The 13,415-nt window shown below is 36.3% G+C and overlaps 1 protein-coding gene across 2 annotated transcripts in view; it reads right to left on the reverse strand.

Moving 5' to 3' along the window:
- The window catches only part of Nup75 (nuclear pore complex protein Nup75), a 492,606-nt gene that overhangs the window by 121,013 nt on the left and 358,178 nt on the right, over nt 1-13,415 (reverse strand). For both annotated transcript variants that reach the window (XM_090404850.1, XM_090404851.1), the window contains exon 16: nt 7,326-7,376. In XM_090404850.1, the coding sequence (XP_090260976.1) occupies nt 7,326-7,376 (51 nt within the window). The remainder of the gene's footprint in view (nt 1-7,325; nt 7,377-13,415) is intronic.

Consider the following 13,415-nt stretch of genomic DNA (forward strand, 5'->3'; position numbering starts at 1 on the left):
TGGAAATTATAGGAAATCATATGGAAACATTAGAAAGGTTTGTACATGATTTTGGTAGTTTGTAATAGTGGGTCTAGCAAACAATCTGAATCTCGAAATGAATGATGATGACATAATTCAACTCATAGAAAGTTCCCCCGAAGAGTTAACCAACGAAGAATTGGTCGAGTCGATCTGAAGGAATAACTGTTGCAGAAGAGGGAAAACGAGAAAAGGAAGATGGAAAAGAGAAACAGGAATAGGTAGTTAAACAATTTGCAGCGAAGGTTCTTGCAGAAGTGTTCTCTGCAGTTAGCGATGTCCTCAAAATGGATGAAGACATGGACCCCAATGTTGAACGCTACTTAATAGAAACAAAAGTACATGATGCATTTGCTTGCTATGAACAAATTTATGATGAAAAGAAGAAGAGGAATAAGCAAAGTACATTGGACATTTTCATAAAAAAAAACAAACAAAGGTTACACCAGAAGAGCCACGGCCTGATCGTTCACACAAGGAAGAAAATTAAGATGTGATTGTCGATGAAGATTTGGGTGATTTTTCTCCTGTTTTATAGTGGCAGTAACATACAGTACAGTTTTATAATAAGGTTTAAAAATTAAAATGACAGTATACTTATTACTGTTAAGTCCCTAACCCCTATAACTCTGTTGATTTAATGTATCGACTTATGTCCTGCCTGATGGAACAGAACCCGGACGTAAGTTGAGGGATGACTGTACATCTAAAAGAAAACTAAAAAATGTAAAGATGGAGAAAATTATAGATTGTCAAATGAAAACTCTTCAGGCTCTGAAGAGTTTATGAACTATGAAGAACAATCTGATGCTAATAAAGGGAAAGCGAGAGATACAATTAAAGAAAACATAATAAAGTTTACTGATTCAAAGTTTTCTCAGTAGGATTATCATCTACACGAAGAGAAAATAACCAGCTTCCAAATCAAGAAAGATAGGCATGAAACTGAAATAATGGAAAGCAACTGTAAAAAAACTAGAAAATAGTTTACAAGAAGCAGGCTACACAACTGCTTCTTCACAAATTTAAGACCTCATCAGGTTCATCCAAAATTTGGAAGTTAAAGACTTACCAGTGACACTTCATTAATCACAAAATCTCCTTTCTGCATTGCCTCATTAAATGTAGGAGGATTCCACAGGCATATTAAACATGAAACTATAAGAAACTTATGCTATGCCATAATATATGCTGTTTCTCCAAGAAACATACCTCTGCATATATAAAGATACAAAAACTTTAACAGATAGATATCTACTTCTTTCTTCCGTGTGCAGAGGCTTAAGTGCTGTGAGGACATCATATTAGAGGCTTAATGGATTGTATACAGCACTCAAAAAGGATTAAAAACAGAATTTAATTCTTCGTATATTTCGTCTCAATCAATGAGACATCTTCAGGGATTACAAAAAAACTAATGTAACATAAAAACAAATAACAAACAATACTAAGTCCAACTATGTCGGTGACACTAAAGTCCTATCTAGGTGGAGCGCCCTCTAAGGGCGATTGTAGGTGGCCTGGAATGTAATGTGGGATCTCTGGTGATAAACGTTTCCCAAATCTTAGGAAGCTTAATGCAACCATATTTGTTAGATTTGGTTGATTCCTGAGAGCTGTGGGTGATTCTAAGAATAGTCTTTCTCTTTTGAATTTGCTGTGGTGGAGAATGGTGGTTTTTTCCCATGATATCCTGTGGGTTGTATCCAAGACATGGTCAGCCAGGCCTGACTGCCCATAGTCGTGCTTGCAGATGCATGACTTATGTTCCTCCAGGCAGATTGTAGTTGATCTGCCTGTCTGTCCAAAGTATGTCAGTTTACAGGAACAGGGTACTTTATAAACTCCAGGCACTGAGAGAGGATGGAGCTGATCTTTTGTAGAGCGGATAAGGGTAGCAAGTTTGCGGTGGGGCTTAAACGCTGTGTGTAGGTTGTACTTTTTTAAAATCTTGGCTATTTTTTCAGATGTGTCACGGATGTAGGGTATGGTGACGGCATTTCTAAACTCTTTTTGAAGAGAAGACCGGGGAATGGGGGAGGAATTGATTATTTTTTTAATGCTGTGATCGCTGTAGCCATTGGAGAGGAAAGTGTTGCGTATGTGGTCAAGCTCAGTTGTAAGGGCGGTTCCACTGGAACAAAGATTGTGGGATCTCTTGGTATGAGTTTTAACAATGCCATATTGTTGAGCAGGGTGGTGGTGAGAGCGTTTGTGGATGTATCTGCCTGTGTGCGTGGGTTTTCTATATACCATGAAGGAAAGTGTACCGTTGGGAAGGCATGTAACTAAGGTGTCTAGGAAGGGTAAGCAACTGTTCTTTTCCTTTTCCATCGTGAACTGGATTCTTAGATGTAGGCTGTTAACGTGACTGAGGAAGGCGTCTAATGTGTCTGGGCCATGAGGCCAAATAGAGAACACATCATCTACATATCTTAGCCAGATGGAAGGTTTGAGAGGGGCAGAGTCTGAGTGCTGTATACAATCCATTAAGCCTCTAACATGACTACTTCTTTCTTATTGGAGCTTTGGAAGAATTAACAGGGCTGGAGTTAGAGTTCTTATTCCTGCCTCCTCCTCCTCCTTGAGTCATTCTGTAATATCAAAAGGGATGTATAGTCTGGGGATAGAATTTTACCGTGAGGCCTGGGATTTTATTCTTCCCATTCTAATAATATTATTTACTTCTTTTCTCTTATCAGGACACATACCAAGTGAATCATTGGAAAATACGGACTGGGAATTAGAAACGAACGAGGAGATAAACTATTGGGGTTCTGCATTGAAAGGGAATTAGCAATCATGAACACAATGTACAAACAGCACAAGAGGAGATTATATACACATGGGTAGCACCTGGGAATCAATGCAAGAATCAAATTGACTACATTTTAATTGACAGAAGATGGAGGACATTAATCAATAACACCAAAACACTGCCAGGAGCAGATTGTGGATCAGACCATCAATTAATAATCTCTAATTTAAAGATCCATCTGAAAGAAAATAAGAATAATAGCAACAAATGATATGACTTTTCACAAATGGACATTGAATCAGAGCTCAAGAAACAAAAAAGCACACCTCAGGAACAAAGCACTGAATTATATTGGACACACCTAAAACAAACCATTGCAAAATCTGCAGCCAAACACATCCCAATAAAAAAGAAGAATGGTAGTCTATGGATTACAAAAGAAACCCTAGAACTAATTGAAAAAAGGAAACAAATTAAAATAACAAATTGATAAAACTTAAATTACCTGAACCTGAATAAAGCTATTAAAAAATCTTGTCAAAAGATAAAAATAGATATATCCAAAACATCTGTAAAGAAATAGAAAGACACTCCAACTCTAATGAAACAGCAGATTTATTCAAGGTTAAGGATATAACCAAAAAATTCAAACCAAAACTTAATATAATTGGAGGAAAATGGCAAGATCTTAAATGACACTAATGACCTAGCCAGAAGATGGAAAGAGTATTGTGCCGAGCTTTACAAGGATCTAGCTATTAACAAGAAGACGAAGGAGCTATGGAAAACATGGAAACGGAACCAGAGATCCTCATAAGTGAAGCAGAACAAGCAATCAAAAAATTAAGGAAAAACAAAGCTCCAGGTCCTGATTCAATACCAGCTGAAATGTTGAAAAACCTTGGAGAGAATAGTCTATATTTAAGTGGTCAGTGCAGTTAGAATTGAAGGAAATACAGGAAGATGGTTTGGTTTAAAATCAGGGGTAAGAAAAGGATGCACATTATCTCTACTCTAATTCAGCATTTATATGGATCACATTATGAAAGAAAGTGGCATCAAGCCTGATATTAGAATTGGATATATGAAACTTGGCTCTTTGCTTTATGCAGATGATGTGCTACTAAACACATCTAGTGCAAGTCTCCAGGATTCACAAACTAAATTGAATAACAGCTGTAACAAATTTGCCATTTTGAAAATCAGCAATAAAAAGATCAAAACTATGAAAATAGGCAGGAGCATAAAAAATTCAGCTGCATTCTGAATGGAGATCTTATAGAAGTAAAACATTTCAGTTATTTAAGCATAGTTTTTTTTAGTCAAGATGGTAGGTTAAATCTAGAAATAGATAACAGAATAAGCAAAGTTGGTATGGTGAGTAGCCAGCTAAAGAAATTTATATGGAATAAGAGAGAAAATAACCAAAACACTAAACTAGCAGTATACATGACAGTGTGAAACCAATTTTAAGTTATGGATCTGAGAGTTGGGTTAGAAATAAAGCACTTGATCAAAGACTAGAGACCACAGACATGAGGGTTCTGAGAAAAATTAGGAGAGTGAACTGATGGTATCAATGGCAGAATCATATTAAAATGAAGATATTAGAAAGGAACTTGACATTATTATCATTCAAGAATATGTTATCACAGATAATCTAAGGTGTTATGGCCACTGAAATAGAATGGGCAAAGAAAGGTTAGAAAAAACAGGTGTTTGATGCCAAGATGGTAGAAAAAGAGACCCAGAAGAAGATCAAGGTCAAGGTGGATTGATTCAGTTAGAAGTGCCTTAGAAGAATGAAATGTTAGATATGACAATATTGGAATGCTCACAAGTAACATATGGATTTGGAGAAAAATTGTTGATAGCAGATTAATAATAATGTAAAGTTAATCATGTAGTGCTGTCATAGTAACATGAACACCCCTTGGGGGTACATATCAGGAAATTGATGATGAGAGAAATGTTCCACAGGGATTAGTCTCTGGACCACTGTTATTCAATCAATACAATAATGATAATGAGAAAGATCCAATAGGAGATGTTCAACTGTTTGCTAATGATGCAAAGATAGACAAAGCAATCTGGGATGGTAGTAATATGCAGCACTTAAAGAATGACTTGATTAGGGTAGATCTATGAGCAAATTATAATGGACGTCAATTCAATGTTAGTAATTGTCAAGTATGCAATTTGTTGTGGTGAGATTTCCAACATCACATTGATGGGATTAAGTTTGGTGAACTTATGAGACTAAGAATCTCAGACTTATGGTAAATAAGAAGTTAAAGGTCACAGCAAAGACTGCAGAGGATAAATGAAATACTGAAACAAACATTGATGTGTAAGGATAAGGAGGTTATTTAGCTCTTTACAACACCTTGATATGATACACCTGGACTACTGTGCACCGATCAGGTCTCCTGGGTTCCAAGGGCACCTATGAAGAGTTGCAAAGATAATATCAGGATTATGAGGACAGATAGAGTACGTGGACTACAGACAGGAAAAGGACAGGAGATGGAGCCCTATAAACTTCTAAAAAAACATTATGGGATAGTGGGTTGATGAAATTTTTTGTTATATGGTGGGGAGAGGAGAAGAAAGTATCTGTGGAAATTGAGACAGTGTGTAGTTAAGTACTAGCTTTTCTCTAAGAGAGCAGTCAGTGAATGGAATGGCTTACCTGTTGAGGTGATATAAGTGCATCTGGCATTGGTAACCTGTGGTCTTCCTCAATGAGTCCTTGACTGCTCTGATGATGATGATGGTAATCATAATAATAGAAGTAAACTTAAAAAACCTTTCTTACATTTGGGGCAATGCATCACAAATTTTGCTAAAAATGCTAGTGCAAAACCAGCACCTTGTTCACTGGATCCCTATGTTTGAAAACATTTCATGTTTGTCTTTAGGAGAGGGGATTTCAGATTATATAATTCTTAACCCACCCATCAATATAAATATACTATAGGTTTACAACCTTCCTTCATGGGTGGGATTCATTCAAAAAGACTACAAAGTAGATCAGGCACACTATTTGGTTCTGTAACATAATGTATAACATGTTCCACAATGTTGAAAAAACTAATTTTATTATGTTCCACAATATCTGTTGACTTTGTATTACTTATAACAATTTATTCATGTTGACTTTTCTTCTTAAGTTCAGCTTCCACATTTTATCCCCTTTTTCAATGCAATGTAAAGATAGGCATTTCCCTTCAGTATTTCACCTTGCTGTAAGGTTAAACAAACATCAAAAAAATGCAATCGAAATCTTCTTCTTCTTCTGCAGCTTCTCCCACTTAAGCTGGGTCACTGTTGATGATGAGTCTCTTCCACATCCACCTGTCTTGGGCTGTCACCACATCCAAGTTCTTCATCCCCAAGTCCTCTTCCACCAGCTCCCTCCATCTCTTCTTTGGCCGCCCACACTTCCTCCTTCCTTGCACATCCATCTGCATGACCCTTCTTCCCATATATTTGTCCTCCCTCCTCATCACATGACCAAACCATCTCAACCTTGCCTCCTGTATCTTCGCTCCTAAGTTCGTAACTTTCACCCCTCACATAGTCATTTCTTAGACGATCCATTCTGGTCACACCACACATCACCTAAGCATTCTCATCTCTGCTACTTCCACCCTGCTGATGTTATTTCTCCTCAGGGCCACAGTTTCTATAGCATACGTCATAGCTGGCCTCACTACTGTCCTATATTGTCCGATTTTGCCTTTCAGATTGATCGGCATCTTCTCATCGCATAAAACTCTAGCCATCTCCCTCCAGTTCCTCCAACCCGCTTGTATCCTGCATACCACTTCTTTCTCAGCTCCTCCATCTTCTTCAACTGTTGAACCTAAGTATCTAAAGTCCCTCACCATACTGATGAAATTTCCTTCCAGCTCCAGATCTATCTCCTGGCCGCTGCCCACTTTGCAACACATATACTCTGTCTTACTTCTGCTCAGTCTCATACCTCTCTCTCTCTTCCAGTACTTTTCTCCATCTTTCCAGTTTAGTTCCCGCTTCTTCTCTTGAATCTGCACACAGCAAGATGTCATCAGCATACAACATTGTCCAAGGGGCATCTTCTCTCACCTTCTCCGTCACCACCTCCATCACAATGTTAAACAGAAACGGACTTAATGCTGACCCTTGATGCAAGCCAACTGTTACTTGAAAACTTTCTGTCTGTCCCAGACAGGTCCGAACACTTGTCTTCACATTTCTGTACATCTCCCGCACCAACCTGACATATTTCTCCGGAACCTTCTTCTCCCTCAGACACCTCCAGACTTCTTGCCTTGGCACTCTATCGTCTACTTTCTCCAGATCAATAAATGCTAGATGTAGCTCCCGTTGTTTCTCTTGAAACTTTTCCATCATCTGCCTTAACCCAAAGATAGCCTCTGTTGTTGATCTACCAGGCATGAAGCCTGGTAGATCAACAACAAAAAAAATTCAAAAAAAAAAGTACAAAAAATGCAATCGAAATAAAAAATTTAAAAAAATTTATATATATATATATATTTACCTTCCGAGTTCTGGGCAATGGTCTAAATAACTGACTGCAACTTGCCATAAGCTAAAGCATGCCATGAAACAAAAATCCTTTTAGATCTATTAAAAATAAGTACTTTCAGATGTTTAATTTGTAATAAAGTAAAATTACGATTTGTTTAAAACTTACTTAAAGTTATAACATTAAACCACACAATATTACATACTAGTGGTACTCAAAATTCACAAGGTTACTTATTCATGTTAAAAATAATCCAGATCATGGGCAAGATTAAAAATTCCAGATCACGGGCAAGATTAGTCCTTGGTTCCTTAACAGGTACCAAGGACTAATCTTGCCCGTGATCTGGAAGACCCTTATCAGATCCTTCAACTCGCCAGAACTGAATTATAGTGCCAACTATAGGATGTTCCTAAATAACAACAAGTGATATCATCCATGCTCTATGAATGTATTGTACGCGCTCTGTTCTTTGTTTAATATTTTGGAATCGGTTGATTTTAGTTTGTAACAGTTTTTTACTTTTTAGTGCCTTACATCAGTTATGTACCCTGAAGATGCCAACAGACTTAGTTGGTGAAACTAGTTGGTATAACTTAGCTGTTTATTATATACACTTGATCAATATAATCCCAATAAAAGTTTTTCCAATTACTTATTTCTTTAAATATTTATTAGAAAAGTAACCTTATTTCTGATGGATATTTAAAAAAGTCATATTTTTTTAACACAAACATTTACTTATAATAAATCATTGACAGCAAAAACATTTTTATTTCCAAGTTTTAAATGAAAGTGCTTAACAAAAACAGAAAATTATGCAAAAATTACTGTTAGACCTTTTCAAAACATGAACCTTAAATTAATGCTTATATAGATTACACAAAATACTGGATTAGGCATATATGATGATTACAGGAGCAGGACAGTGGATGAGAGAAGTAGGCTACAAACAAAAGAACTATTTTCCTAATTAAAACCATTATATCATTTCAGAGATTCAAATCAGCATGTTCAGAGCACAAATTACAAATGTGATAAGACACATAGTAGTCAATTAGATTGTTGCAGAAACAATTTAAATTTTAATTGAAAAGAACTATTGTCCTAATTAATACCAGAGCTTTTCTTAAATTAATCTTCATTTTTATATTAACTTTAAGATCTGCCATTCCTTTTGCCATATTATTTTCTCCTTTCAATGTTTTTTCAATCCTCCAGAACATTCTGCTATCTTCCAGATATTTATCTTCGATATTCTTCCAAAAAAAAAAAAAAAAAAATCAATGCCAAATCATATTAAAAATGAGGATATTAGGAAAGAACTTGAAATTGTTAGCATTCCAGACTGTGGGAAGAGAGGTAATCTAAGGTGGGAAGTTACCTCAACAGAACAATTCATCAGTTTGAAGAGCAGGTATTTGCCAAGATGGCAGAATAAGCCCAAGATCAAGGTAGATGGATTGACGGAGTTGGTAGTATATTAGAAGATAAAAATATTATACCTGTGGCTATGATAATTAATAGATTAGTTTGAAAGAAAACTGTTGATGTGATAGGAAATTAGCAAAAATGAACTTACATAATAGTACTATCCTGTACACTTGTTGAAGGTATACATCAGGAATCTGATTATGTAATGATGGTTCAGGATATAACAGAATATAGGAAATTTCAAATAGCACAACAGTCATCATTTACTTTTAAGCAGGATACAAATTAATATCATACAAAAAGAGAAATATGTAAGTAACTTTTAAGACAGATCAAACAAAATTTACACTTCACAGTTCCAGCGAAATGTAGATTTCAATATATGAACATTAGTGAAGAAAAAATGAGAGCTTGAAAACAAGAATCAAACGCTGCAGATTGAGTATCTTGAAATCTGGAGAACACAAAAAACATTAATTAGTCAAGGCAGGAAGTCATGTGGAGAAGTTGTCTGCAAGGAGAAAAAAAATATCAAAAGTTAATATTGAAGTCCAGAATTTAAGAGGCAGTTCTGGTAAAGTATACTGAAATTAAATTGACAGTTTCTGGTAAGTAAGTTAGCAGGTGTCTGAAATAAGAAAGCATGGCTATGTGTAAAAGTTGCCAACAAATGAGATTCTGTAAATGGAAAGTTTCTGGTAATAAAAAATTGAAGATAAATATATATATAAATGTGTTAAAATATTGTGGAACCTATGGAGAAAGGGAGGAAAGTTAAATATAAAAAAGCATCACTGGTAGGAGAGTTAAAAACAGAAGATAGAGATGTCTGGATTAGTTGTAAGGATTATTAAATGAGTTAAGCAGTAATAGAAAATTACAAGATGAATCAGGAATAGATATCAGTACCAGAGGTAACAAAAGTTACTAGACACCTGAAACATGGAAAGGCAGTCAAAGTATGATATCTGCAAAAATTCCCAAACATAGAATGGTTATATTGTTTAATTCAGAAGGGCAACTCAGATGACTGGAAATCTATATTAAAAAAAAGGAAATAATACTGAATAAATATATGTAAATTGACTATTTGGGAAATGTTGATCAAGTATCTGAGAAAAATCTATTTTAATACCAACTAGTTTCACCAACTTCAGCTGTTGGCATCTTCAGGGTACAGGATTGATTATAGGAACTAAAGCTAACAAAACATGTTACAGAGTAGACATTAACAGAATTCTAATTATAAATCAAAACACTGAACGTGTGCAATACAAGTGTGGCGCGTATATGATTTCACTTGTTGTTGTTTAAGAACGTTTTATAGTTGATACTAAAGTTCATTTCTTTAGTATCAACTATTATTGTTTAAAGATCTAATTAGGGTCTTCCAGATCTCAGATAAGATTAAACCTTGGTTCCCATTAAGATTTTCTACAGAACGGGAGACTGTTGTGGCTTTTTTAAAAATACGAGAGCAGTAATCCTCTTCTATGTAAGGGATACAGCTTTTATCCCACTCAACGACATGGTTGGTTCTGGAGAAATGGGAAGATAAGCCCGATATATCTTGTCTGTTGTTTTTGACATATCCGATGTGTTCTCTCTGTCTTATCTCAAGGCTTCTTGAAGTTTGGCCGATGTAACTTAAACCTCATGAGCATGGGATATTGTAAACTCCAGCATATTTAAAGAAAGGATAGAAGTCTTTTGAAGATCTTAAGAGTTTACAAATTGTATCGTTAGGTTTAAAGGTCACACTTATTTTATGTGGTTTGAGGAGTTTAGCAACCTTGTTAGAGGCTGTCCCCACGTATGGAATGACGATTGTGGTAACATATTGAGTGTCTTCTTGTTGTCTTTGTGGTGGATCAGAGAACTGAATCTTGTTAACAAGTCTCTGGGGGTAGCCATTCAAGATGAGGTTGTTTATTGGATATCAGTGTCAATTCATCTTGGAGATCTTTTTGGTCTGTTGTAATCTGGCACATATGCTAAAGAAGATAGCTGTCCAGATTACAACAGACCAAAAAGATCTCCAAGACGAATTAACACTGATATCCAACAACCTCATTTTGAATGGCTATCCCCGGAGACTTGTTAACAAGATTCGATTCTCTGATCCACCACAAAGACAACAAGAAGACACTCAATATTACCACAATCGTCATTCCATACATGGGGACAGCCTCTAACAAGGTTGCTAAACTCCTCAAACCACATAAAATAAGTGTGACCTTTAAACCTAAAGATACAATTCGTAAACTCTTAAGATCTCCAAAAGACTTCCATCCTTTCTTTGAATATGCTGGAGTTTACAATATCCCATGCTCATGCAGTTTAAATTACATCGACCAAACTTCAAGAAGCCTTGAGATAAGACAGAGAGAACACATTGGATATGTCAAAAACAACAGACAAGATATATCGGGCTTATCTTTCCATTTCTCCAGAAGAGGAGAGATAGAAAAGGATTACTGCTCTCGTATTTTTAAAGAAGCCACAACAGTCTCCCGTTCTGTAGAAAATCTTAATGGGAACCAAGGTTTAATCTTATCTGAGATCTGGAAGACCCTAATTAGATCTTTAAACACACAAGAAATGAATTTTAGTACCAACTATAAAACGTTCCTAAACAACAAGTGGAATCATGTACGCACCACACATGTAATGCACACGTTCATTGTTGTTTTGTAATTTATAATTAGAATTCTGTTAATGTCTAGCCTGTAACATGTTTTGTTAGCTTTAGTTCCTATCATCAGTCCTGTACCCTGAAGATGCCAACAGCTTTAGTTGGTATTAAAATAGTTTTTTCTCAGATACTTGATCAACATTTCCCAAATAGTCAATTTACATAACTTCTGTGGTCAAGAAAAAATATCGTTTAATATGAATACTGAATAAGATAAGTACAGTACATAAGATAAGTACAGCATTCCCAACCAAGTATTCTAAGATTCACACAAGCATTCTTCATAAGAGACTAGGAGAAACTTGGGTAAGAATAAGTTGAGTTAAGGCCAAATAGAGAATTCCAGGATTAGATTTAACTTTAAGATAAACGCTTTGGAATTATTGGAATGTAACACACATTGTATATTTAAGTTTTGTAGTTCAAGAAAGTATCAAGATAAAAACTGTTTAAAAAATTACAAAATTGTATGGTGTCGAAGGGACATTATACCTAGCAATATATAACCTATACTTAAGTTGGAAATCAGTGGTTAAAAATGAAGGGACATAGAAAGATGGCATGTAAACTCAAAATATCAATGAGATGATATTGTGAGGAACATACAGCAATGGAGCCCATTTTAATAAGATGTAGGACCTCCTTTCACTGCGGTGACTGCAGCAATCCTACAGGACATACTTTCCACAAGTATACAATAGGGATAAATGGATAATTTAGACCATTCTTCTGGCAGGCATGTAATGAGGTCCTGGCCTGTTGTGGGACAGAACGTCCCTTGATCACACTTGACATTCCAGTTCATCCCACAGATGATCAATAGAATTAAGATCAGGGCTCTGTGGAGGCCAGTCAAGTATGTTGACATTTATATTCACAAACCACACAGTTATAGCAGCAGCCTTAAGATACAGTGAAGTGACTTGCTGATAGAGACAGTGGTCAGTTCTGTAGAAAAGCCATAAAGAATTGTATTGTATTGTCCAGAATGTTCAGATAGCTCTCAGAGTTCAATGTTTGTGGCACAATAAACAGAGGTGTGAGGCCAAACCAGGAAAAACAGGACAGGACCATACCATCACACTGCCACTTCTGGATAACATACTCTAGTAAAAGACATTCACCAGGTATCACATCAGGCCATCTAAGGGTGTAGCATGATTCGTCACTCCATAGCACAACTTTCCAAAAGCTTCGATGTCCACTGTACACGCTTTGTGCAGATTCGTGTTCGAGTCGATGCTCAGAATTCAGTATTCAATATGTCGGCCGATGAATGCCGGTTTTTACATATTATCCTTCGTATCGGCCTATGGTCACATTCAGTGGGTGTGGTGGGCCATCCACTGCAGGTAGCACTTTCTATTGACTCCCTGCACCTCTTATCTCAATATGGTATCACTTTGTTGACCTGGGATGGCCCAATATTTTAACAATTTGCTGGACAGATAGGCCTGCATCATGTAATCCTATCACGGTGCTTCTTTCAAGCTCCATCAGTTCCCTTCTTGCAGCCATTTCACCTAGTCTTGTCACAGGTGCACCGACTTGGGAGCATCATATTCCTCCAATTTATAACCGACTGGTAGGATGCACATTGCCTGCCCATAGGGGTGTCCATTGACTTTTTCTCAAGTAGTGCATATGTTATGTAGCTGTGTGTGGAACTTTTTCTGGGAGGGGGGATATTTTATTCAGTCAGTATATGAATTTCGTGTATTTGATCGAATCTGAAAAAGATAATGTAAAAAATCTTTTCTCAACCAGAGAGGGAAAAAAAGCCACTGATAGTGAATGAGCAGGAGGTATATGAGGAACCGAGTAAACCTGATGTTAAGAAGGCTGTAGGACTTGATAGTATATGACCACATCTTGCAGGAATATCCCAATGAGTTAACAGCGTTGACTTTCCATTTTAACACAAGTCAGATTTACCCAATTTCCAAAGGAGTATCCTTTGATAGATTGCTACA

This window comes from Typopeltis vanoorti, chromosome 15 (genome assembly GCF_054136105.1).
Source record: "Typopeltis vanoorti isolate ZY-2024b chromosome 15, IOZ_Tvanoo_1.0, whole genome shotgun sequence".
Classification (NCBI taxonomy): Eukaryota; Metazoa; Arthropoda; class Arachnida; order Uropygi; family Thelyphonidae; genus Typopeltis; species Typopeltis vanoorti.